The sequence below is a fragment of the Cynara cardunculus genome (assembly GCF_001531365.2).
Source record: "Cynara cardunculus var. scolymus isolate 2C chromosome LG 3, CcrdV1, whole genome shotgun sequence".
Taxonomy (NCBI): domain Eukaryota; kingdom Viridiplantae; phylum Streptophyta; class Magnoliopsida; order Asterales; family Asteraceae; genus Cynara; species Cynara cardunculus.
In genome coordinates, this window is record NC_037530.1 from 5522044 (window position 1) to 5547184 (window position 25141).

A 25141-nucleotide genomic window follows, 5' to 3' on the forward strand; every position below is an offset into this window, starting at 1 on the left:
ATATATATATATATATATATATATATGTGTGTGTGTGTTCATATGGTTCTTACATTAACAAAAATAAATTAATAAAAATAATGAGATTTTTTGATTTTGTAACTCCCAATTAATGATATGGGAGTTACATAAAAAAGAAAATTACCTAAATACCATTTTCCCCTTTGTTCACATATGTTTTTTGAAATTGTAAATTTAAAATTTTAATTTTTTTATCATGATTAATCACAACCCTTTATTGTAAGAATCAATGGCCAAGATTGGTTAACAAAGTTAACACAAAAATCTTGGTTAGTATTTGAACCAACCCTTATATTATATATATATATATATACATAATTAAAGAATACCAAGAGGTATTGAGTTGATAACATGAAAATTGAGTATTTAGATGTTAATGAAAAGATAAAATATTAAAAACAGATGTTGATTTATCCTAACACAATAAAATCGTTAGAAACACCAATGATGTCATGGTTCATCTGTGAATCATTAAAACAACAGGATTGTAACACAATCGGAAACATAGAATGAGCAACAAGCATCTAAACTCAAAAAATAACGAGTTTACCAGCATAAAAACTCAGAAAATAAAAGAAAACCTTTATAGTAGAAATAAAATTCTAAAACAATCAATAATTTAAATGAAAAAGAGGGAACAATTAAACCAAGAGTTATATCCGATAAGTGAATGTGACGACTCTTACCACGGTAAGCGTTTACCGGGTAAAATGTTGCATACGATACCGTTTTGGTGAACTAAAATCTTACCCGATAAGTAAAGAATATTGTTAAATTTTACCGATAAATGTTTACCGAGTAAGTATTTGATAAACAACTCCTAAGATCGAAAATTGTGTCTTTGGCTTTTTTTTCCCTTCTTCCGTTGATCCGTCTTGGATCCGTGCTAAGATTACATAAAATAATCTCGCTACACTTAAACCAACAATAACGAAACATGTTATAAGAAAAAAAGAAGATGACATCTTAACTCTTAAGGGTCCTATTTGTACTGGACACCAAACTTAAGGGTCCTATTTGTACTGGACACCAAACTTAAGGGACCTATTTGTACTAGACACCAAACTTAAGGGTCCTAGATGCAATTAAAAGAAAGATGAATATCAGAGAAAAAGAGCAAAACAAAAAACCTTGAAGACGGGGGACAAAATTTGACGATATTGCTTTCGGTGCACAGTTCTCTCCATCTGCTTTCACAATTCGTGCAGGCAACTCCGTAACGTAAGACTAGATTTCAAGTTCTTCCTGTTTAACGTAAGTCTCCTTTTCAAATTTTCAAGCAATTCATTCAGATTCACAGAAATGCCTAATTCCCCAATCGCCGGTTTGCAAAATTACTAGATCGTCGTAGTTTTCTGTAATTTATGTTTCGTTTCACTTTATATTGATGGATTTTATTATGGTAAATCATCATTGGTAGCCATTGATCGTAGCTTCAGGTGTAATTTGGTTACTGCTATCATATTGTCTTGGTAGATAGGTGCAAATTACTATACCCAGTCATTCAATTTGTGAGCCCTAGGTGTTAACTTTAGATGGGATCCGATTTGCATTGAATTTTGATTACTGATTGATTATGATTTTAGTAGAAAACTTAAATCTTTTTGGGTATATAGGGGAGTCAAGATGTATATACATATTTGAGCAAGCAGTACTACATGATTGAACATATGATCACTTTTGTTCCTTTCACGAGTCTGATAAACTCGTCACATTTGAATACGGTTTTAGTTACGAGTAATTAGTAATGGATGATGCTAACCGTGTTAAACCCTACATATTTAAATTTGTTGTTATATAGTTATTAGTAATGTAAGGGATGTGGATAGTCTCTACTGTTTCGTTCTGAATTCATAGAAGAATTCTTTTATATATCTATTTACCCTTTGCAGAACATTAACTTAAACATAGTTAATGCAGTGGATGATTGTAATTTATAAGTTTTTAGGATGATTGTGATACAGATTGCTAGAAATTTGAGATATACATCTTATGATTCGAAGAGAATGGTTTTGTCAGCATCAAGTTTGTCTGGGAGAGTCCTGAGAATTATATGTGTAATGATACCCCTAGCAGTAACTATTCTGATGAACATGGTGAAATGTGTGGATATCTTATTATCATGTTTATTAACCAGTATCTATCAATGGTAGTCTTTAAACTGTCAGTTGCCTAATAAATTGCAGCTATTTTTCTCTTAATTTCAGGACACATAGGTGAATTAGTCTTACCTTCTAGCAGCTAATCAGTTTTGCTTCTTCAACTTCTGAATCTGTTCCTGTGTCCAGTGTACATGCACGGGTGACCCAGTTGACTTTCAGTTTTTGGTAGTTGTGGTTCAGTAACTTAAACATGGAGCCTTTATGGAAGCTTGTGTTTCTTATGGAGCCAGCTCCAGTTACTCTTATTTTGACTGCCATAGCTGTGACTTTTGGTTCTGCTTTCCGAGCTTTGAATTACGGGAAAGAAATGGAAAAAAATCGTGATCTGTCTGAAGCATCAATTACATTGGACAGGTCTCAAGCACTCATGATACCAGTTATGAGCTCATGCAGTCTGCTTATGATGTTCTACTTGTTCTCTTCTGTCTCACAACTACTCACTGCTTTCACTGCAATTGCCTCTGTATCATCTCTGTATTTTTGCTTCTCGCCTTATATTGCCAATGTCAAGTCACAATTTGGTCTGTCCGACCCATTTGTATCTCGTTGTTGCTCCAAGTCTTTTACTCGAATACAGGCACTTCTACTGTTCCTATGCTTCAGTACAGTTGTAGCATGGCTTGTTTCGGGGCATTGGATACTGAACAATTTGTTGGGCATTTCACTTTGTATTGCATTTGTGAGCCATGTTCGTCTGCCCAACATTAAAGTTTGTGCAATGCTCCTTGTCTGCTTATTTGTATACGACATATTCTGGGTATTCTATTCAGAATGGTTTTTTGGTGCAAATGTCATGGTTGCAGTAGCAACACAACAAGCTTCTAACCCTGTTCATACAGTGGCCAACTCTTTGAGTCTTCCTGGATTGCAATTGATTACAAAAAAGCTCGAGTTGCCTGTCAAGATTGTGTTCCCAAGGAACTTATTAGGTGGAGTTGTTCCTGGAAATACGGCTAGTGACTTCATGATGCTTGGTCTTGGTGATATGGTAAATATTGTTGTCTTAAATGCCGTTAATTATAGTGAATGGTGAAGATTTATACTGTTCAAGGTGATGGATGCTATATTGGGATGATAGATCGTAGATGCTATATATTACTTGTATAGCATCTATGGCACCATTATCCAAAAGACTTGTCTTATTATCCAAAAGACTATCTTATTATTGGTGCCATTGTATTACTTGTATTTCATTATTCTATATTAGATTGATAGTATAGCTATAAGGCCTAATTAATCATGCTTACTAAGAAAAGAGGTTATTTGGAGGGTGTGTGATTTTATTTGTTCTATTTGCCGTATATAAATATTATATACTTAAAAAAAAAAAAGAGGTTATTTGATGATCTTTTCAGTTTGAACTTGCATATAGTTTGCTCAAGTTTTTTGCTGTATCTCTATGTGAGTATTTATATATACATGCTTGTGTTTGCATGCAAACTTGTATGGGCTTGATGTGCATGTTTGAAAGTGCTCAAACAATGACTTATGTTTTGTGTTTATGCTTCTCATTGATTCTTTAAAGTTTTCCTCATATGACTCATGTTGCTCCTTCATACACACACATCCCCAATAAGAATTGAACCCCCCAAGCTTATGCTTTCTTGCACAGAGTTGATGTGATTGGGCCAATGGCTTCTTATTGATCCTCTATTTTCAATGAAATGGTTAAGTCAGTAGCAAGCATGTCTCAAGTTTAACATGGTGTCTCTTTTCTTGTCATATGTACCCATTCAATCATTTCTTCATATATCCCCTTTAACACAGTTAATAAAATTCCCTATTAATTGGTCCCACAGATGGGGTGTGAGAAGCCACTTGATTATTTTAAAAACACTTCTGTGAGTGAGGGAAAACTACATTGAGAGGAAAGGAGGCGAACATTAGTATTTAGTGAAAAAGGCTGTGTATGTTCTTTTTGCATTCGATGTCGTTTTCTACTTCAATGATGCTTCGGTATTATATTGTTAACTTGTCTGCTTTTCCAGGCTATTCCTTCTATGCTCCTGGCGTTAGTTCTCTGTTTTGACCACAGAAAGGACAAAGAGGTTGCAAGCCCGTTGGATATATCTCCTCATAAGGGGCATAAATACATCTGGTATGCTGTTTCCGGATATGCTATTGGATTGATAACTGCTTTAGCAGCTGGAATCCTAACTCATTCTCCACAACCAGCACTTCTATATTTGGTATGTTACCATTGACTTCATTGAAATTGTTTGGGTAGATAGATTTGCATGATTTAACAACCCATAAAATGGTGTCTTTTCTTCTTCACAGAAACAGTCTCTCTACCCCTTGGGTAGAGGCAAGGTCTGCCTACATCCTATCCCCAAACCCTACCCCTCTGGGTCCGTTTGCTTTGGTTTAAAACGGTGTCTTCTCTGTGTGTTAGGAAGAGAGAATTGCAGTCCGAGTGTTGAGGCTTCTTTATAAGCGTGTTTCCATACTTGTAAAGGCATACCCACACCACAGCTCTATGTTTCATAAAGCATTTAGTGTAGCATCACAGTCTTGTTTTAAATAGTACATCTCATATCAAGACATAACTTAATAAAGTATTTGATAATTAATTATATATCCAAAAATATTTAACCAAATGATGAAAATATGTAGCTTCAATTTGGAAAAATCTTCTTTGGCAGGTCCTTGTTGAGATGGTTCACTTACAGAGCATCCACGTTGGAACTTTTTGGCCATCAAGCTCTCGAAAAGCTTGTTTTTTGCTTGTGGGCCCGCCACTTTTCTGGAAAAAATGTCCAACCATCGTGGATGCTCTAATAAGCTGCTTGGTTCAAGTTAGACTGTCCATTCGAGTGGGTTGCCTTTTGACCGTTAGGTGAATGTTTTTGTTGGTGTAGGTGCCATCGACACTTGGACCAATAGTCGTGATCTCGTGGACAAGAAAGGAGCTAAAGGAGTTATGGGAAGGATCGACACCAAATATGAGCGAGAAAACACATTCGACAGAAGTATGAGCCATAATTCGATTAAGCAAATGAATCATGTAAATGGAGATGGGATAACTTAAAATTGAGATTGCTGCCCAAAATAGCAATTTGTTTAATATTTTGACTTTTTAAATCACTTTCTAAAAGTTTACATGGCTTCTTTTCTCCTAATTTTGGCATTGCTGCAGCTGATGGTGATGATTGGACCCTACCCTTCAAACTATCTACAAGCGTTTAAGATCATGTGATTTAAAATGATAACTTATTTAAGCCAGAAATATGTGCGTAACTATGGAGCTGTATACCAAACACTTACCCAGTAAGCATCTATCGGTAAAATTCAACACTACCATTTATTTACTGGGTAAGATTTTAGTCAACAAAAAACAGCTTTCTATACATCAATTACTCGGTAAGAGCTGACCGTGGTAAGAGTCATTGTCCTCACTTATAGAGTAAGACTCTAGGTCCTTGTCTCGCTCTTATCAGGTAAGATTCATGGTCTTTTCCATGTTCATATAATAAGGTAATGTAACTTGGTAAACGCTTACCCAAATAAACATTTGGTAAACGGCCCCTATATATTTATTGGTTTGGTTGGGTCGAAGGGATTTGAATAACCTTACCCAACTATTCAGGTTCCAATCTGTTTGAAACAGACAATTTTAATGTATAACCTAATCCAACCCGATCATTCCTTAACAACAAATACAAACCATCACAAAAGCATTTGCTCCAGCACTTAAGAGTAACTGTCAAGAAAACCACAAGGGTGGTGTCTGATTGGTTTGAACTTGGCTCCAAAGGTCAAAAGTACCAGGAGGTCTCAGGTTCAAATCCAAGGAGGAATAAAAATCTCATTGTGGTAACGGATGTTCAAATGCGGTAACTTCGGGCTATCTGCAAAGCAGGTGGTCGTTCTGGGATTAGTCGGCTCGCATAGTGGGTTGGATATCCAGGTTAATAAAAAAACTATCAAGAAAGATCAAGACCACTTGGATAGATTGGGATCGCTTTGGGGCCGGCTAATGTCCAGCCTAACGATCGATTAAAATAAAAAGAACTTCAAAGCCTAGTTTTTTTTTTTCCAGATATTTTAAGATGTCTATTAACCATTTTATTAAAAAGATGATGTTAGGGGAATTATTGAAAATCAGAATTTGTCCGGGAGTATTGGATCACATGTCATTTGATAGATCCAACGACATGACATATGATTAAAGGGACAATTTCATGCACACATGCATCACCAACTTTGCAATATGTTTCGGAATACTGTACAAGATATAATTAAAAGTATTTCATTCGTAGTATGTTTTGAAATTGATTATTAAACTATTGCAACCTCAATTTACGATCATCATCTTTTGATATTTCAAATAAATTGATTCTGATTCTGATTCTGATTCTGATTATTTAATGCACAAATAATCAATTGCATATATGTTGTAACTAAAAAAAGACATATCGGATTGATGTCCCGAAAAAGGACTCAAAGAAAGATGATGATATATGTTTGGTGAGCCTCTCTAAATCACACTTTTGCGTCTCTATCCCTTGATTCTCTCTTTGACGTTGTTATTTGTGAATTTAGGTGGTGTTTATTTTTTAAGAGGTGTTGAAGTCTTATGTCAATTGTGATTGATAAGAGATGGTGCTGAAGTATTATGTCATATTCGATAGTTAGAACAGTCAACAACACCCATGAATGATCCACACATATCTGTATAATTGACTAGTTTATGTTAATGTACTTTAAGCGTAATTAGTGTGTTTGCTTTTTACTTTTGTATGTAAGACTATCTGACTAATCAAAGCAATCGATTCTAAGAGATTGTTTTCTGAATGTATTGGTTATACAAACCTAAACAACAACATATCAGTTAAATCAAAATCTCAGGAGTGCAGAACGATTGCAGGACAAATGGTCTGAACTATAAAAAAAATCAGTGTATGTATGATAAAATTCTCTCCTATAGAAGAAATAGAACTTCCATCTTAATCTGATAGTCTAATCTGTCTTTCCAACTGCAACATTTTAATTTTGCGGCATAACTACTTTTTTTTCCTATTAAAAATCAACAGATAACATTATCAGTTGTTAAAAAAGGAAATTTTATGTTTTATAGTGAGATGATTTTGATTGACGACTAAAATAATAAGTAAAATGACAACAAACGTGAACCAGTGGCGAACCTATAATACTAGTAGGGGTGAGCAGCGGAACCGGGTACCCGGCTATGGAACCGGAACCGATATGAGTGGTTCCGGTTCTTAAAATACGGAACCGATTGAGAATGGTTCCGGTTCCTAAAATACGGAACCGATTGAGAATGGTTCCGGTTCCCAATTTTTCGGAACCGTTACCCGCCGGGTACTCGGTATTTTTCAATAAAAAAATAATTATTATTTTTTAATACCAAATTTATATTAGGTTTACATCTTAAAAGCACGCCGTCATCTTCATTTTTCATCTAAATTGTTCATATAGAATGATTCGTATTTTTTCAAATTGTGTGTTCACTTGGATTCATAGTATGTAATCGTTAAACTTTGAACATTTTCCATTATAGTATGTAATCATTAAACTTTGAACATTTTATATTAGTCTATTATGATTTGTAATCGTTAAACAATATTTGTAACCATTATTCTGTATAATTTGTATTCTTGCTTATTTTTTTAGTGTTTTGACAATGTTTTATTTTTTATTTCTAAATAACAAAATTTTAATATTTTAGGAAGCGGGTACCTGGAACCGGAACCGGTTCCTGGCGGTTCCGGTTCCAAAAATTTAAGAACCGCTCTAACCGATTCCGGTTCCAATATCTCAAGAACCGCCGGTTCCGGTTCCTATCAAAAAGGGCGGGTACCCGGCTACCCGCCTATGCTCACCCCTATATAATAGAGCATACGATGGCATGTGCCACCTTATTATTCCTCCATCGAAGGGTAAAAATTTAGGTTCGTGAAAGGTGCAACCGTATTAATTTGTTGTGTGTCACCATATGTATTTTGAAACTACATTGAGAACAAGTTTTATTTTGTAGAGTTGGTTTGCAAGGCTTTTATTTCACCCCAGACCCAAGTTTGAATCATGTTAGTGTCATTTTCTTAGTTAAATGGTGTTATTGTTTGAAAAAAATTATGTACATTTGTTTCTTATAGTCAAATGGTATCACTGTTTGAAAAAAATTTCCTATATTTTTTCTTATATTCAAACGGTGTCACCATTTGAAAAAGTTTATAGGTTTGTCCCTGACATGAACGACTATTTAATAACATCATAATACTTTCAAAATAGTTAGTTTTTAGAGTTTTTTATAAATAAAACCAAACGAATCTAGTAAATTCCACCCAAAATGATGCCTTTTTATACAAATCATATTGTAACTCTTCTATGTCCAAATACTCAAAATTAATAACCACAATAGTGGTACCTGATTGATTTGAGTTTGACTTCAAATGTCAAAAGTATCTGGAGGTCTCAGGTTCAAATCCAAGGAGAAATAAAAATCCCCTTGTGACCACGGAGGTTCAAATGCGGTGACTTCGGGCTATCTGCAAAGCATGTGGTTGTCCTAGAATTAATCGGCTCGCATAGCGGGTTGGATATCCATGTTAAAGGAAAAAAATACTCAAAATTAGAGAATTTATAGTAGTCAAAGTTGGATGGACCATTATACATCCGAACGTTCGTATATCTTTCCTTAAACTCTTTTATTTTTTGCATTATTTCGATTTATAGAGAATTATCCAGTAAACTGTTGTCGATAATAATCAACATTGTTAGTCAGTCATTTATCTTACCGGGTAAGATTCTTGTTTACCAAAACGGTATTGTATGCAACAATTAACGCGGTAACCGCTGATCGGATAAGACTCTCAATTCTTGCCATCATTTTAACGAATAAAATTATTAGTCATTGTCATGTTTATCTAATAAGACAAACGACCCAATGAGCTTTTGATAAACTGGTCTTAATGTGAAAAGTTGTTTTGCATAAATAATGTATATTAGTAGAAATAGAAAATTTTCTTTACCATAACTATTTAGAAAATGAAGCTTAATTTATTTGTAGGCTAATATTAGAAAACTCGATTCAAATGAGCATGTACATAATCAGTATGGTATAAATAGAAAGATAATACGATGTCAGATATATCAGCAAATCACTCTTCCACGACTTATCCAATAACAATATAAACACTTAATATAAGCCTTAAGTCAAAACCGATGATTGTACGTGCTTATTCCCGATAAAAGAGGATGAGTTACACTAACGTTCCATGTTCGGTCCAGGCCTTCATGCCCTATTTTTGGTCCTCGTTTTGACCTATGTCGTGTACATTGAGAGGTGGTTAGAAGAAGTATTAGGCATTAATTAATGGATTAAAAATAACAGAAATTATTTGGTTTTATCTATATTATTTTATAAATCAAATTTATCAAAAGTCTTAAAAACAATTTTTAATGCACAAAGTACTATACATTTATGCACAAAATCTTAAAAACAACTCATAATGCATTAAGTACTACTACTTTATGCATTCAATCTTAAAATCTCATAATCTACAATTAAAATAACATATAATACAAGTTACCAATGCATATTATTACCTTTTCTTTTCATGTTCCCAAGATACTTTTGACAATTTTCACTCATGTCTTCACTCTCTCATACCTCTATGTCTTCTCCACATCCCCCAAGATGAGATTCAAACTCTTATTCACTATGAGTTGTTAAAAGTTCTCTCATTCAATTGCTCAAGAACTCTCGATCTCGCTCTCACTCTCTTGATTCTTTCCTCTTGGTGTAAATCGAACTCATTTGTGGAGTCGTTTAAATATGTTGGATTTTAAACTGTCATACAATTTTTTTTCCATCAATAGACTGTAATCAGAAGTACCATAACTCTTATTTATTCAAATTATGTTAATATGTAAAGACCAAATATAACTTTTATTATCGTTAAATCTTTTCTAATAAAACCAGTGAGACTTCAAAATCGTTAAAATTCACGGCTCCCGCCGCATTGCGCGGGTACACAACTAGTATAATATAATGGGCTCATTTCTCTTAAGCCTAAATTTTCATCCCAGATTAAAATAGGAGAATGAAAATCCGTTTCCATTTTTATTTCCTGTTATTTTTTATTTTCATCCTTATTTTCATTCCATTACCTAAACCAAACAACTTCTGAAACCAACATTCTGGTTCGCTTTAGACATGGTTCAATCTCGATTTCGATCAAAAGTCGCCTAATTTAAGTCCAATTTCTATCAAAACGGGCCTCATCCAGTTCAGGCCCACCCAATGACTTGTTAAAATTTGAAAAAGATCTTCATCACCTAACAGACATGAGAATGCGACGAGGATGGGCGTCCCCTTTCGATCCCTCTTCTCCATCCCCGTCCTTATCCTGTCTGGGAATATGATCAAATCTCCATCTCCGCCCTTATCCTGTTTGGGAATACGATCAAATCCCCGTCTCGATGCGGATCAGGGATTCCTAATACGAAAATGGGGATTCTTTTACAAACCAAAAAACTATGCAACAACAAAATAGACACATCAAACAAACACTTAAACAACTAATTATCTACTTATTACAACTTCATATAACATAAACACATCAACACATCAACACATCAACTTTTACAACACATTTTATTAAAAATAATGCATAATTCATATTTTTTTGCATCAAATAATCAAATTTTAATACACCCCCTAATTATTGTTTTACTAGAAGGGTATTCGCGTAATACAGCTAGATAAATCTCGATTTTAATGTTTAGTTTTTATTCTTTGTCTCTATTAGTATATAATGCGATTTTTTTATGTGGTTTTGAGAAAGCGATAATGGTTTTATTTTTGAATGAAATATAAATTTGAAGATAGCACAAAAAAATTAAAGAAATAAAATCGATATTAGTATTCAATTAACTATCTAATAGTTCTTGTTTTTTGGTGTAAATTCTTTAATTCAATTTTTTATTATAATTTAATTTAGGTCTAATAACAAAATAATTTATTTTTGGTTAATGATATAATTTTTATTAAAGATAATAATTAAAAATTCGGTTAGAAAGTCAATGATTATCTTAATTATATTTTAGATTTTCTATATTTAAAATAGATGTTTATATTGCATTTGATTATGTTTATCTGCAGTTAGTTACACGAATTTAAAAATGAATCTTTAATAAGTTGTACTTACAGAAAATCACTTGTAATCTTGAATTTTAAGTAATATACATCAATAAACAATATTTCATACATAAAAATGGTTTTTAAGAGTTTTTTTAAAATGTTTTATAATATAGTATAGATAGAAAGAAAAAAGAGTTCAGTATTCATTGTCATTTGTTAAAAGTTACGAATTTTATCTTTATGATTTTGAAATTGCAATTTTCATCCTTGAGATTTGTAATTCATTGTTATATTCATCCCTAAGGTTAATTAGTATCTCTAAGTTTGAGAGATTAAAATAACAATGAATTGTAAACCACATGAATGAAAGCAACAATAATTTTTAAATCGGAAGGACTGAAAAACAATGAGTTATAAATTATAAGGATGAAAATCGTAATTTCAAAACCATGGAAACGGAAATGATAATTTTCAGCAAACTACAGGGACGAAGAGTCGAAGACGCCCCTCAAAATTTAACTTAAATACATAAATCACCTTGAAGTTTAAATAATTACAATAAGACCCCGAGAATCCAGATACCAAAATGGGTGTTCCGAGTTGGTGGGATATACCGCTCCTATACCACTCTCTTTTCGATAAGGTATAGAGACCAAAGAATTGTGGGTCTATCGTCCTCCTTCTCCCTCCATCACTGTAAAAGCAAGAAACCCTAGATACTAACAAAACCCTATAATTGGGCTTACCGATCTCAACGTCTACGATTCCTTTGTGATTCTGTAAATTGACACCATGAGTTCTTGTATCACAACAAGGTCTCCGACCTCTTACCAGCTCCGATTAGCCGCCCTCAATTGCAGGAAGTATCCCTCACCTTCTGTCTTCCTACGGATGCGTGGTCATAAGCCAGACCATCAAATTCGTTGTTTTTCTTTTTCTAGAGATAATGTGACTCATCAACGGACGGGTTCGAAATTTTCTCTCAATGCTTTTTCTGGATGGTCTGGTGATGATAATGACAGCGAAGTGTTGGATGAATCTCCACCGAAAAAGGGGTGGTCCGGAGGTAGGAGATGACGTTAAACTTATTTGTTTGATGGTTTTTGGGAATTTGTATTGAATCATTTTCACTAACAAATATGTATACTTATTCCTCCTCAATTCCCAATGGTAGATTCCAGTTTTATCCTGAAAATCCAAACCTTTCAAGATATAAAATTGACTTTGATCTATCTAGTTTTGTAGCTCCTAAAACTGTTCTATAGTATTTAGTTTTTAGACATAGTATTTGTAGTTTGTTGCAAACAACATTGGAAATTGTCTAAAATCACTAGTTTAATGCTTTATATGGTTAGGCTGCAAGGAAACAACTGTGAGAATAGAAACTAGTTCACCCTAATATATACTGTATGATTTAGTGTTGTTTCTGTGATGAGCAATCAATGCTTCAAATTTATTACTTGTCTCATTTGTATATTACTCAGGCTTTAGATGCCACACATGTTGTTATGGATCTTTGGGGAAAAAATTGTCTTGCAAAGATTTAACACATACCACGATAAGTATAATGTCGGTGTTAAATTTGCATTTTTGTCTGTATGAATTATGCATTGGAATTAGGAAAACTATTAAGTTTGAATTGGGAGATCAAAGTGCAATTCCTTTTTTTCTTGCTAGTGACTGTTACTATATAGTGGAGCCTATGTGATAAATGGAATGCATATAAATAGAATGAAAAGCAGGAACCAGATTGCTAGTTCAGATTTTTGAAAATGTTCTTGTACAGTTGATTGTGTTGAAAGCAAATCCTGTTATGTGTGTGGTTCTCATTCAAGTTGAGGTTGTCATAATGTAAAATGATATGTTTCAAGTTTTAGGCTTTCTTCATTTTTTCGGGGGTAACAGTGGACGTCTGGGCAGTTTATGCGCACCTTGACTTATCCCATGGGACTCTGAAGATAACAACCTGGGAATCCCCAATAGCCCTCAGGAGACTCGAACTGCTGAACTATGGACCCTAAGGCTTATCCTCTATTTGTTAGTGTTGCTGGCCCATTTGAGTGCTTGTTGTGGTATACCTTTGTTCATGTTTGGTTAAATGTTGGTTGGAGGAGTGGAATATTGTAGAACACACCTTTTTTTTACCTCTGTGTGTAAGCATACAACCTCTTAGGATGGCCTTTGATTTATGATCTTTTGATTTTGCAGATGGTATTCTTGTAATAACACAAGTGTAGCTTACTTTCAGGGATAGTGGGAGCTGCAGTAGCAGGAGTTGTTCTTGTTGCTGGACTAGCCTTTGCAACATTGTCTGTAAGCAAGCGGGTGTCTGGTAAGCACGGCTTATTTCCATATGTTTTATTTGATTTCCATTATTGCAAGCTACCACAATTTCTTCTCATGTGTAGTTCACAGAATCTATTAATATTGTCAATTTTCTAGTAAACAATATCATCCATGCCTAATTGCTTACTTGTCCTTTAGGACCAAAACAAAACATGGAAACCTTGACAACACATCAGGAAGAGTCGTTGGTTTCTGCTGACCAGAATGATGATGTTATTGAAGATGAGGGCACTGAGAGCGAGACTGCCTTTCTAGATGATAGTCATCTTGAAGACAAGACAGGTAGAGATGACGATTCTTATTCACATGAAAAAGAAAATAAAACTATGACTGAAAGTGAACTAGGCCAGAATACTAACAAAGAGGATGGGGAAGTGATGAACAATGTTTCCATCCAACGAGAGTTTCAAGAGGAATTACCAACTGATGAAGTTCAAGGTGACTCTGTAGAAACACCTAAATCCAATGTCCATGATGATTCGTTTGATGCATCAAACATTGAGAATTTGGATGATAGTCTTGTTGCTGAGAAGCTTGAATCGAGTAATAAGTTAACAGAGAATCCCATTGATTTTAATATTATAGAGTCCTCAGTCATGGATGTAAAGTCGGAAAATCCTGACATTGATCACCAAGAGGTAGATGCTGCAATAAATGGGTTAGATAAATCCACCTTACCATCACCCTTGATTACCCTTCTCGATTCACAGAGTGAGCAGGTGGCTGAGAAAGTCTCCATCAGCTCTCAATCAGATGTGATCTTGGAGCCCCAGTTGGCTCACGAAGAGGATATAGAATCTATTAGCTCAAAAAAAGATGATTTTGGCAATAGTATGTTGTTCCCAGAAAGGGAAGTTTCAGGTGGTGGATTGTCTATTCCAGTTCCAGAATCAGCATTGCCTTATACATTTGCAAGTGAACAAAATCATATTGATCATAATGATAACATTAGGAGAACAATTTTTGACTCGATGGATTTTGAAAAGCTTTCCTCTTCTGCTAGTGTACCTGCTCCATCTCTACTTTCTCCAGCTTTACAGGCCGTCCCTGGGAAGGTGTTAGTTCCTGCTGTAGTTGATCAAGTTCAGGGACAGGCATTAGCAGCGTTGCAAGTATTAAAGGTCATTTTCCGTCTTCTGTTGAGTATATTAACTCTCCTGCTGTGGTAAATATTGGCAAATTATATTGTTAGTTTCTTACTCTCTCTCTCTCCCCCAAAATAAATGTCCACAATAAAAAGGCACACTATTTTAGGAATGGTAATATTACCCTTTTTAATTAACTAAATGACAGTTATATCCTTAATAATAGACGGAGTAATGAATTTCTCCATCTCATAACCAAGGATAGAATTGGAAAGTGGACACTTACTCTGGGACAAACTGAAAATAGAAACGTGGACACTTGTTTTGGGACAGAGGGAGCATTTTATATCGTGCTAAAGCAGGCACATTGGATGTGTATATAACTTATTAATTAAAAGGTATGAACCCATGAAATTTGGAAAGCTTGGCAATAATATATGCAAGTATAAAGCCCTCAGGTTATTGAAAGTGATGTTCATCCTGGTGATTTATGTACTCGCCGTGAATATGCTCGATGGTTGGTTTCTGCCAGCAGTGCTCTTTCAAGGTACATACGATTTCATTGTGATACTTGTACTCATTTAATGTGTGTATTTGAATGAGGGTTTTTATATATCTGAGCATTAAAGCCAATCTAATTACTTCTTCTCTATATAGAAATACTCTATCCAAAGTGTACCCTGCAATGTATATCGAGAATGTAACCGAACTTGCATTTGATGACATTACACCTGAAGATCCTGATTTCTCATCCATTCAAGGTAAACAGATAAATCTAAACATGCTGGAGACATTTAGGGTGCGTTTGTTACCCAGGGCAGGATAGCAAAAACTTGCCCCACTTTTGGTGTGACATTAAACTGGGACAGGACAGGACATCCCGCCAAAATAGGAGGAACAATATCAGTGATATGAGACAAGATTAGTAGATTACTAAACTGACCATGTCAAATTAAAACCTTGAAACCTTTTAGAATTCTTTCGGTGCCTATCTCACTCTCACCTGTTCAGTCCTATCACGTCCAGTCCCGTCTGCATACTAAATGCACCCTTAGGACTATCTCGTCTTATCTGTTTAATTAAACTGCTGTTGCACAAAAGTTAAGAAACACTTGGATCTTCAGGATTAGCAGAAGCTGGACTCATTGCCAGCAAGCTCTCCCGACAGGACATGGATATTTCAAATCAGGATGAGTGCCCTCTGTACTTTGGTCCTCAAAGGTACAATTTTACAACTATATCACTGTTCTTGACCTTCTTTTCCTCAAATCTATCCGTTAATGATACATTTGCAACACTCTTGCCTTCTTCTGCAATAATCTATGATGAAATCAATAGGCAAGAACTTTGGTGTTTGATTGTCCTCAATTTTTTGCAGCCCTTTATCTCGTCAGGATCTTGTGAGCTGGAAAATGTCCCTGGAAAAAAGACTGCTTCCTGTAGCTGACAGAACGGTAATATGACTTGGAAATTGAATTAAGTTCATTTTTTCATCATATGAACTTTGAACCTAAGATATTTCGGACCAACGGGCAGATCCTTCAACGACTTTCTGGTTTCATAGACATTGACAAGATCAATCCAGATGCTTGGCCTGCACTCATAGCAGACTTATCAGCAGGAGAACAAGGAATAGTAGGCCTTGCATTTGGTAAGTTTTCATACCCTTTGTTTGTCTTTCACATTAAACTTTCTTCCGCTTTAAAATTAACTTATTTTCACAGGTTACACGAGGCTCTTTCAGCCAGATAAGCCTGTGACGAAATCTCAAGCTGCTATTGCTCTAGCAACTGGTGAAGCTTCTGATATAGTTAGTGAGGAACTTGCACGCATAGAAGCAGAATCTATGGCTGAGAAGGCTGTTGCTGCACATAGTGCTCTTGTTGATCAGGTGCAGAAAGATGTTAATACATATTTCGAGAAGGATCTTTTGCTGGAAAGAGAAAAGATAGTTGCTCTAGAGAAAATAGCTGAAGAGACGAAGCAGGAATTAGAACGGTTAAGAGCCGAACAAGTGGAACAGAACATCAAGATAATGAAAGATCGGGCAGCTGTTGATTCACAAATGGAAGTGCTTTCAAAGTTGCGGCATGAAGCAGAAGAAGAGTTGCAGAGCATTATGAGTAACAAAGTAGAGATATCATATGAAAAAGAAAGGCTAAAGAAGCTCCGGACAGATGCAGAAACCGAGAATCAGGAGATCTCACGGTTACAGTATGAATTAGAAGTTGAGCGAAAAGCCTTGGCCATGGCCAGGTAAGCTCCATTTCTTCTCTCTATACTGTTTATATTTTCTTGTGTGCGTGTCACTGCAAAAATCACATATGAAATGGTTTCACCATGTGGTTAAGTATGTTTTCCAGTATGCAAATTGGGTCATTGTTGCTGAAAATTTGTGCATCAACCAGTTACGATCTTTTTCCATACATTTATATTGTTCTGACAATTGGCTAGAAGGTGCACAAAACGATCAGATTCGCCATTATCATCTCTATTTGTTGTGTTCTTTTTTACTCATGTCTAGTTTCTCATATTGCATTATGTCTGCCTTTCTTGTCTCAAGTTCTTCATTTTCAAAGTCTTCCTCTCTTTTATATGTTCTCAAATTTTTTAGGCTCTTTTTTTCACACTTTTTAAAAGCCGAAGGGTCTTCATGAAAACAACCGCTTCTCTTTTAGGTACATCATACCCTCCCAAACCCCACTTCTGGATGGGATATACTGGGCTTGTTTGGTTTGGTCCACAAATCTTTGTTAAAAGGGTATTTCAGTTGCCTGCTGATTAATCACTTACATGAACCTATCGACTTGTGATTCAGATCTTGGGCTGAAGATGAGGCAAAACGAGCAAGAGAGCAAGCAAAAGTCCTAGAGGATGCTAGAGGCCGCTGGGAGAGCCAAGGCATTAAGGTCATTGTAGACAACGATCTTCGTGATGAGGCTAACGCTGGACCCACATGGGTCAGTGGTCAGAACCAGTTTTCAATCGAAGAAACCAAGAGCCGAGCTGAAAACCTGGTGGACAAACTGAAGGCAATGGCAGCAGACGTTAAGGGAAAATCCAGAGAGACAATTGACAAGGTAATCGAGAAGATACTATTTCTTATATCTCAATTGAAGGAAATGGCATCCAAGGCGATGAGGCAAATGGGCGAAGTGAAAGATGGGGCTGTGTCGAAAATGAGCGGCTCGATGCAAGATTTGCAGCAAGGTTCGGTTGGGTTGGTTTCGGCGGCTAAAGAAGGCGCGAAGCGTGTTGCTGGCGATTGCAGGGAAGGAGTTGAGAAATTGACACAGAAGTTCAAGACATGATGAGTAGTATGGTGGGTATTTTTTGTTGTAATTTTGTAAACCTCACTTGCTCTCCTTTTGTGACTCTGAATAATAATGGTCTTGCAGCTGGTTGTAAGATGTACTTCTGAATAGTATTTGCAGATATTGCTACAATTTTGTGGAGAGAAATTAATAGCATAAGATATGAGGCCCACTCTTCACTTTTATTGAAGATACAAAGCTCTTTTTAAGTAAATAGTATTTTTTACATAATAAAACATACATACACTTCTCGCATTTGATGAAGCTTGAACGCTTGATCTCTAACAAGCTTAAATCTGGCAGTTGTTGAATGATTTGGTGCAGAATGATTAGGTGGTCATAATTATTAAGAGGCTCTCATGATATAGTGCAAAATAAAATATAATTTTTTGGTAATTGTTTATAATGAAATTAGGGCGCTTAATGGTTAAGGAAGACGCATGATACAAAATCATTCAGAGGGTTTTAGAACCATTAAGAGGCAGGTCTTTTTTTTGCCAAACAAGTTTCATCTCTTAACGATTCAGATTATGTCTCTTAATGGAACTATTAAAGAGGTAAACAAACAACCCATACACTCGATAAATGATTGTGATATTGTTGTGTTAATGATCTTTTCGTAAAAACAATTTCTATTTTCATGTCATGTTCAATCAAAAATTCTGGGTGTTTTTACCCACATTTATAATGAGTTGGGTTCGATAGATAAATACTTATTCTCACGAGAAAATGTGAGAAATATAACTATATATTGTGTCAAAGCATGTGGAGGTAACTTTTCAATACAAATTTCAGTTTATGTCTAATTGTAATGTAACATTCACACAATATAAGAATACTTCTACTATTTTTCACACTTAACAAAATAAAAGTTCTCACATGATCCCAAGTTCATTTACCATTTTCTTGGATTGTGAACCAGGGATATGCAAGTAAATAAACCATAAAAACTCATTACTTATCCGGTGAGAAGCATAAGAAATGATCCTCACCCTTGACTATATATTAGGATGAGATATTCCGAAATCAGATGCACCAGATTCATCCCCGTATCAAGCACAATTTATAAGTGGATTTGAGATTATAGGTGATCAATAAATCAAATCCATTCTTACGTTTCTCACATTTAATTCTTATTCTCATAAGATCCTTTGCCTTGAGAGGAAAATACAAACCATAAGATAATTTTGCACTTATCAAAAGCTTAAATCCCACTTTTATACTTTTCCGCAACTATAAAGATCAAAATTAAACTTCACTCATATTTATTTGCTAGTTACAATTTTTTTGCTAATTTGGTTTCAGATTTCTATTTTTAAGGATGTTTGGGATTTGCTTATTGAAACAACTTGTACTTTTCTACCGAAGTACTTATCAACTTATTATAAGTTAGAATGATTTAACTTCTTCAAAAACACCTTATCAACGTTTAACACCAGTATAAGTTGTTTATCCAAACATTCAAAAGTTCTTATTACCTGTGTCGCACCGAAATAAGTCAATAAATTTATTTTATAAGCAATCCCAAACACCCCACGCATACATAAACCAATTTTCACATCCTCACTTTTATATAATATATTAGTTGTTATATCTAGAACAAACCATACATCCTAGATGCACCATGGCTTGGTTTTTTTAGGGTCAGGGTCGAAGGGGGGGCCTGATTGGGCTCTTTCAGCCTATGCTTTTCTGGCTTAACAGATGTTTTCAGGCCTAGCTTTTTCGAACATGGCTTTAACTGGACCTTGAAAAAAAGCAAGTACCATAGGCTCAAGCCTTAAGATGGCCAAAAACCAATCCCCATCTCAGACTGTAATCAAGCCAACCAACCCCAGTTCTGACCAAAGAGATTAAAACTGATCCTAGGCTTGGCAGAGTCTCGGCCCTGTCCACAAAAACTGGTATTACAATTTATAAAAATCATCAATTACACACTCTCCATGCATAACTAGTCCTGGTCCAAGGACAGGCCTCATTTTTTCAAAACCACCCACGGTCCAGTACCTCACGGGTTCCAGGGAATGTTTAGCCATCTCTTAAGCTAATGCTCACACAAACATACAAGGGTTTAATACATGACCCAAGACTTGCATAACACATCTTGAAGTAATGGAATACAAGCACAACTCAGTAAAGCGAATTCCATATAGAAACGATCAAAAGTAGTACATGAATCCCAACTCACAAAGATGGGTCACAAAGTACATGATAAGACGAGAAAACTATGACCAACTTAAGTTCAACCCTTAATGGAAAGATATTTGACTGAACTAATAATACTCAAGGCTCCAACTAGTAGAGATGATAACAAAATTATGTTTAACAAATTCAAAACCTGGATGTACCTCACTTTTTCTTCTCAGCACCTCCACCAGACCTGCAAATGATTCAAAATTTAAGTGAGAAACAATGCTAACATGTCCATTTATTCCAATTAAAGAAATTAAAGAATATGTTGACAAGAATCAAAAAAAAATACCTCATCTTGCGGAGAACGCTTGACATCTCCTCTCTCTTCTTCTTGGCCCTCTTGTGGGTACCCAACTTTCTCTTGGCGACCTTAAGAGCACGCTTGTCCTTTCCTACTTTAAGCAGCTCGGTGATCCTCTTTTCATATGGTGCAAAACCCGCTACTTCACGGATCAAATTCCTCACAAAATGGGACCTCTTGCTTGTTTTCTGTGAAAGTAATAACAATCTTGAATTTTGCAGGCTTGATACTTGCACTAACGTATCTTAGATATGATAAAAACACTAACAGAACATAGAGGTTCTTAATCACTACAAGTGCATAAAGCTAATTCAGTTTCAAGCTTTCATGGTCATAACATGATAAAAGAGCAGAAACAAAAGCTTGAGTTGAAATAAATAACTTACCCCTTTCCTATCAGATGGGCGAGGAGCCAACTCCTTCTTGGTCACAACATGGCCTTTATTCAATCCAACACATAGGCCTGTATTAGGCTGCTTCGGGGCCATCACCTGCTACCAATTTTACACAATGTGCATCAGTTTCACATTCGTTCATTAGTTTATTCTCATACCACATGTCCTATATGCATAACACTTTTTCTAAAGCTAGCTTGAAACTAGAACAGAAAAATCAAAAAAGGATGGGATTGTTAACGTGTTAAGCACTCGGATAAAAGAAACAGAGATTTCAAAGCTTTTAATCACCATCTTTCCATCAGCCCACATAACCAAATGCATCACACAGTTTTTCTCGTACCATATGTCCTAGAGACAAACCGTGTTCTATATATCCGTTGAAAATGCAAAACGCTTCATCAATAAGACTGATTTTGTTTACTCAAAATTTCAGGAAAAAATAGAGAGATTTAACGATTCCATCCATGAGCTTTCTAAAAAGCAAAATTACCAAATGCATTAACCGATTGATTCCAACACCACCTGTCTCATATACATATATCCTTTTCTTATGTTAGCTTTAAACTGAAAAAGCATCAATTTAGGTTGAATATTTCTCTACATATCAAAATCTTAGAAAAAATCTGAAGATTGAACACTTCAACAGATCAGCTGACTATCAAATCCAAAGAAAAAACAAACCTATAAGCTTCAACAGTGGATTAAGCGCATTAAGATAATCACAAGATAGATAGACGGAAAGTCTGGAGCGGAAAAAAGGCATACCTCGTCGTATATCTGGATCGGCGTACGGTGAACGGAGGAGGAACGTGAAGAAGATTAGGGTTTAGGTTTAGGATCCAATTTATAATGGGAATTGGGAATCGCGTCTGACTATTGGGCTTTCAAAGTTGAGCTTATTGTATGTAACCCAGGCCCAGCACTGGCCCACAATGGGCTAAATTCTACTTTGTAGTCATATCTACTAATTTTGATTAAACAAAAAATGTAGGTTTAATACGGCCCGATAATCTTAACCGAAATACCAAAGGGCGGTTGTGGCCTCAGTAGCGTTGCGGGGCTCGTAACGCCCAATTCATGGGCCCTTCCATCGATCATGGGTCGTACCTTTTGGCGATACCCGTAGCACCATGTACTAGGCACGTCAGGTCAGTTAACATTTAAATTGGTATAGTTTGTCGGTTTTTCAATATCTGTTTTTTTATTAACTTTGTCAATATATTGTCTGCTTTTATAATTTACTAATCGTTTATTCGTATGATACAGCAAGATTTAAACTCTGTAATGTAAAGCAATAATAAAAAGTTAATGCAACATCTCATTAAAAAAACACTGAACTTTATGTCTGAGCAAAACATAATTTAGAAGTGCTGGTTGAACATGTCTGATTGATTTTAAAAACGCAAAACTATATATTTGATATTGATGTCAAATTAAAGATTATAAAATTATCGTTCAATCGTATTAATAAGTTTTAAATGTTATAGAATATAGTTGAAATATTGCATAAATATACTCATGATTGAAGTTATGAAAACCAAATTAAATACATATATACATCAATATGAAGGGTTAGGTTCACGTGAGACAAGGTTGTTTTCGTGAGACAATTTTTTTATACTTGAAACTTCACAACAAAATGTTGTGAAGATAAAAAATCTGAACCTTCACCGTAAAAATACTGTGAAGGTTACTTTCACATTGTTTTGCTGTGAAGTTTTAAGTGTAAAAAAATTGTCTCACGTGTTTCATGAAAACAGTTTTGTCTTACATGATCTCATGTCTCAATATAGATATCAAATTAAAGAGAATAAAATAGTCATTCTTTTTATATAATTTTATTAATTAAAAATTTATTATATTTAAAATAATTTTGATATTTTTAAAAATTAAGATAAAAAAATATGGGTTTCAAAAACTTGATTCCACCATGTTCCATGAGTTAGGGGTTGGAACAGGCATGTTCCACTCTGTTCATGTCTGTTCCACATAAAAGTCATGCCAAACATGGGACAGGGATCCCTGTCATGTTCTGTCTCGTCCTGTCCAGTGTACCAAATGCACCCTTAACACCCATGCGACAAATCATCAAACAGGCAAGAACGACACTTTATTTCTTCCTGAATGTTTCTTTCGTACCCTATTTTCAGCTTTCTTTCTTTTATTTCTTCCGGATACTCAAATCGTCTCCGAATTTGGTTGCTTTAAAATTTTCTTTCTTAACAGTCGGAGTTTTCTTCAACCTTATTCCAGCTCTAACCTGCAATCAATTCACTAGGAACACCTTTATGTACCCAATTTCAAATTCAAAATTTGAATACTGGGATTTATCTCTTCAAACAATGTTCTGCTCATGTTTGAAATTCCAAAAGTTCTTAAATCTTACGGGTATTCAAAATTTGAAGAAGAATAAGGAGCTTGTGCTCCTGGAAGGAGATGCTCCAATCTTGGTGCCTCTGATGGTTGCGGTCGTAATTGCACGAGTGATTGTTGCCTTTCAGGTTTCTGTTAAAATGCTTTTACCTTTTTACTTTGAGTTTCTTCTTTATCTTTATTACTGGAGCGGATGCAATAGCAAAAGGGGGGGGGGGACCCAGTCAAAATTTCCACGGGGACCTAATTTCAATCGAAACCGTTACTCTAACCAAAAAATCTATTGAAATCAATCAAAAAAACCAAAAAAGTTATCTGAAATCGACAAAAACACTAAAAAATCTTTCGAAATCAACCAAAAACCCTTTAAAAATCCCTCGATAACTAGGTTAAAAACACATCGGACGATTTTGCGGGCCTTTAGCCTACCTTAAAGGTGACCCAACTAAATAAAAATCTTGGACCCGTCGCTGTCTTATTACAATTTACATTTTTCATGCAATTGTTTCTTGGGGATTTTAACTTCTTATTTTTAACTTCTTGTTGCATTTACGAGCAACGGTTAATAAACTGTTTTAATCCTTAAAATCACGTTGCATTGCATGGATATACAACTATGTAAACGTTAATCAAACCATTAAAATCAAAATACTGTTTTCATAATACCCCAACTTCTATTAACATACTGTGATTAAGTATTACTCTTATTTTTTCCTGATAAAAACATCCATATATCTATAAGACGACAAAAACCGTGTTTATAAAAATAAACTGAAAGCAGTTTCAGTTTTGTTATATCAGATAAAAATGATTTTGAAAGGAATTTGTATTTGCAAAAATAGATAAAAAAAAACTGTCAACGTATTATAAAATTAATTGAATCATCTCTTTAATCCTTACATTAATTTAAGAGTGAATTATAAATCGGCCGATGTGATGTACCGAAAATAACATTTTTTGTCTCTGTAATTTCAAAATTAAAAACTAACCAATATAGTTTATAAAAATGTTTGGATCTGATCCCTCCTTCAAAGGGTTGTTAAAAAAATCGTTAAATTATATAATTTCCGTTCAGTTGTTTTTTTCCAATAAAAAATTATGGTGACCAAAATCATAGAACCGTTTTGATTGGTTAAAATACAAAAGATTGATAAAATGATGAAAAATAACTCGTTTTTTTTAACTTAAGGAAATGATCAAATTTGGACGTTTTTACAAAATGCTTCGAAAAACCACATAGACCAGTATCAAAAGGTCACCGAGACTTGAAAGTAGGGATGTAAACGAACCGAACGAACACGAACGGAGGCTTGTTCATGTTCGTTCGTTTAACTTAACTGAACAAACGAACGAACACGAACGGTAAACGAACGAAAATCTTTGTGTTCATGTTTGTTCGTTTAGAAATCATGTGTGTTCGTGTTCGTTTATGTTCGTTCGTTAACATGTCAAACGAATGTAAACGAACATAAATAAATATTATTTGAATTCAAAGTAAATAAACAAAAGATTATATATTAAATTTAGCATATAAACGAACGGTAAACAAACGAAAATTCACGAACATAAATGAACGAGACTCTTGTTCATGTTCGTTCGTTTAACTAAACAAACAAAAAACAAATTGTTTATTTTCGTTCATTTATTAAATAAACGAACTTTTCACCGAACAATTCACGAACGGTTCGCTGAAAGTACAGTTCGTTTGCAGCCTACTTGGAACCTACAAATTAACTACTGGTTTTAGAAAAGCCGTAGACACCCATTTTCACACTCTTCCACGTTGAGACGAAGGAAGTAATAGTCCAAATTAACTACTGGTTTTAGAAAAGCACACCC

At 34.9% G+C, this 25141-nt stretch overlaps 4 protein-coding genes across 5 annotated transcripts; 3 read left to right on the top strand and 1 right to left on the bottom strand.

Annotated features, from left to right (window-relative positions):
- The first annotated feature begins 1154 nt into the window (after positions 1-1154).
- On the top strand, positions 1155-5280 carry LOC112509301 (signal peptide peptidase-like 1). 2 transcript variants are annotated; one of them, XM_025114180.1, is made up of 4 exons: positions 1155-1275; positions 2229-3171; positions 4172-4372; positions 5045-5280. In XM_025114180.1, the coding sequence occupies exons 2-4, from the start codon at positions 2374-2376 to the stop codon at positions 5159-5161; spliced, it is 1116 nt and encodes a 371-aa protein (XP_024969948.1). In that variant the 5' UTR covers positions 1155-1275; positions 2229-2373; the 3' UTR covers positions 5162-5280. The 2 variants fall into 2 exon arrangements, with proteins under 2 accessions (XP_024969948.1, XP_024969949.1); XM_025114181.1 differs by having other exon boundaries at positions 1170-1242; positions 5045-5161.
- A 6585-nt stretch (positions 5281-11865) lies between these two features.
- On the top strand, positions 11866-13734 carry LOC112508674. Its single transcript, XM_025113367.1, has 2 exons — positions 11866-12358; positions 13541-13734. The coding sequence occupies exons 1-2, from the start codon at positions 12085-12087 to the stop codon at positions 13732-13734; spliced, it is 468 nt and encodes a 155-aa protein (XP_024969135.1). The 5' UTR covers positions 11866-12084.
- Positions 13723-18192, top strand: LOC112509958. The gene is made up of 8 exons (XM_025115187.1): positions 13723-14759; positions 15182-15270; positions 15381-15484; positions 15848-15944; positions 16102-16177; positions 16260-16374; positions 16448-16979; positions 17542-18192. The coding sequence occupies exons 1-8, from the start codon at positions 13791-13793 to the stop codon at positions 18032-18034; spliced, it is 2475 nt and encodes an 824-aa protein (XP_024970955.1). The 5' UTR covers positions 13723-13790; the 3' UTR covers positions 18035-18192.
- A 1966-nt stretch (positions 18193-20158) lies between these two features.
- On the bottom strand, positions 20159-21774 carry LOC112509565 (60S ribosomal protein L36-2-like). Its single transcript, XM_025114571.1, has 4 exons — positions 21695-21774; positions 20918-21022; positions 20520-20719; positions 20159-20417 (listed from the first exon to the last, which is right to left on the bottom strand). The coding sequence occupies exons 2-4, from the start codon at positions 21017-21019 to the stop codon at positions 20387-20389; spliced, it is 333 nt and encodes a 110-aa protein (XP_024970339.1). The 5' UTR covers positions 21020-21022; positions 21695-21774; the 3' UTR covers positions 20159-20386.
- Positions 21775-25141: the final 3367 nt, after the last annotated feature.

Coding starts and splice junctions, on each gene's coding strand:
- LOC112508674 (XM_025113367.1), top strand. CDS start 12,085: ATGAGTTCTTGTATCACAACAAGGTCTCCGACCTCTTACCAGCTCCGA. Junction 12,359..13,540: donor GAAAAAGGGGTGGTCCGGAG/GTAGGAGATGAC, acceptor GCTTACTTTCAG/GGATAGTGGGAGCTGCAGTA.
- LOC112509958 (XM_025115187.1), top strand. CDS start 13,791: ATGGAAACCTTGACAACACATCAGGAAGAGTCGTTGGTTTCTGCTGAC. Junction 15,485..15,847: donor TGATTTCTCATCCATTCAAG/GTAAACAGATAA, acceptor TTGGATCTTCAG/GATTAGCAGAAGCTGGACTC. Junction 16,178..16,259: donor TTCCTGTAGCTGACAGAACG/GTAATATGACTT, acceptor ACCAACGGGCAG/ATCCTTCAACGACTTTCTGG.
- LOC112509565 (XM_025114571.1), bottom strand. CDS start 21,019: ATGGCCCCGAAGCAGCCTAATACAGGCCTATGTGTTGGATTGAATAAA. Junction 20,720..20,917: donor GCCCATCTGATAGGAAAGGG/GTAAGTTATTTA, acceptor TTACTTTCACAG/AAAACAAGCAAGAGGTCCCA. Junction 20,418..20,519: donor AGCGTTCTCCGCAAGATGAG/GTATTTTTTTTT, acceptor AATCATTTGCAG/GTCTGGTGGAGGTGCTGAGA.
- LOC112509301 (XM_025114180.1), top strand. CDS start 2,374: ATGGAGCCTTTATGGAAGCTTGTGTTTCTTATGGAGCCAGCTCCAGTT. Junction 3,172..4,171: donor TGCTTGGTCTTGGTGATATG/GTAAATATTGTT, acceptor CTGCTTTTCCAG/GCTATTCCTTCTATGCTCCT. Junction 4,373..5,044: donor AACCAGCACTTCTATATTTG/GTATGTTACCAT, acceptor TTGTTGGTGTAG/GTGCCATCGACACTTGGACC.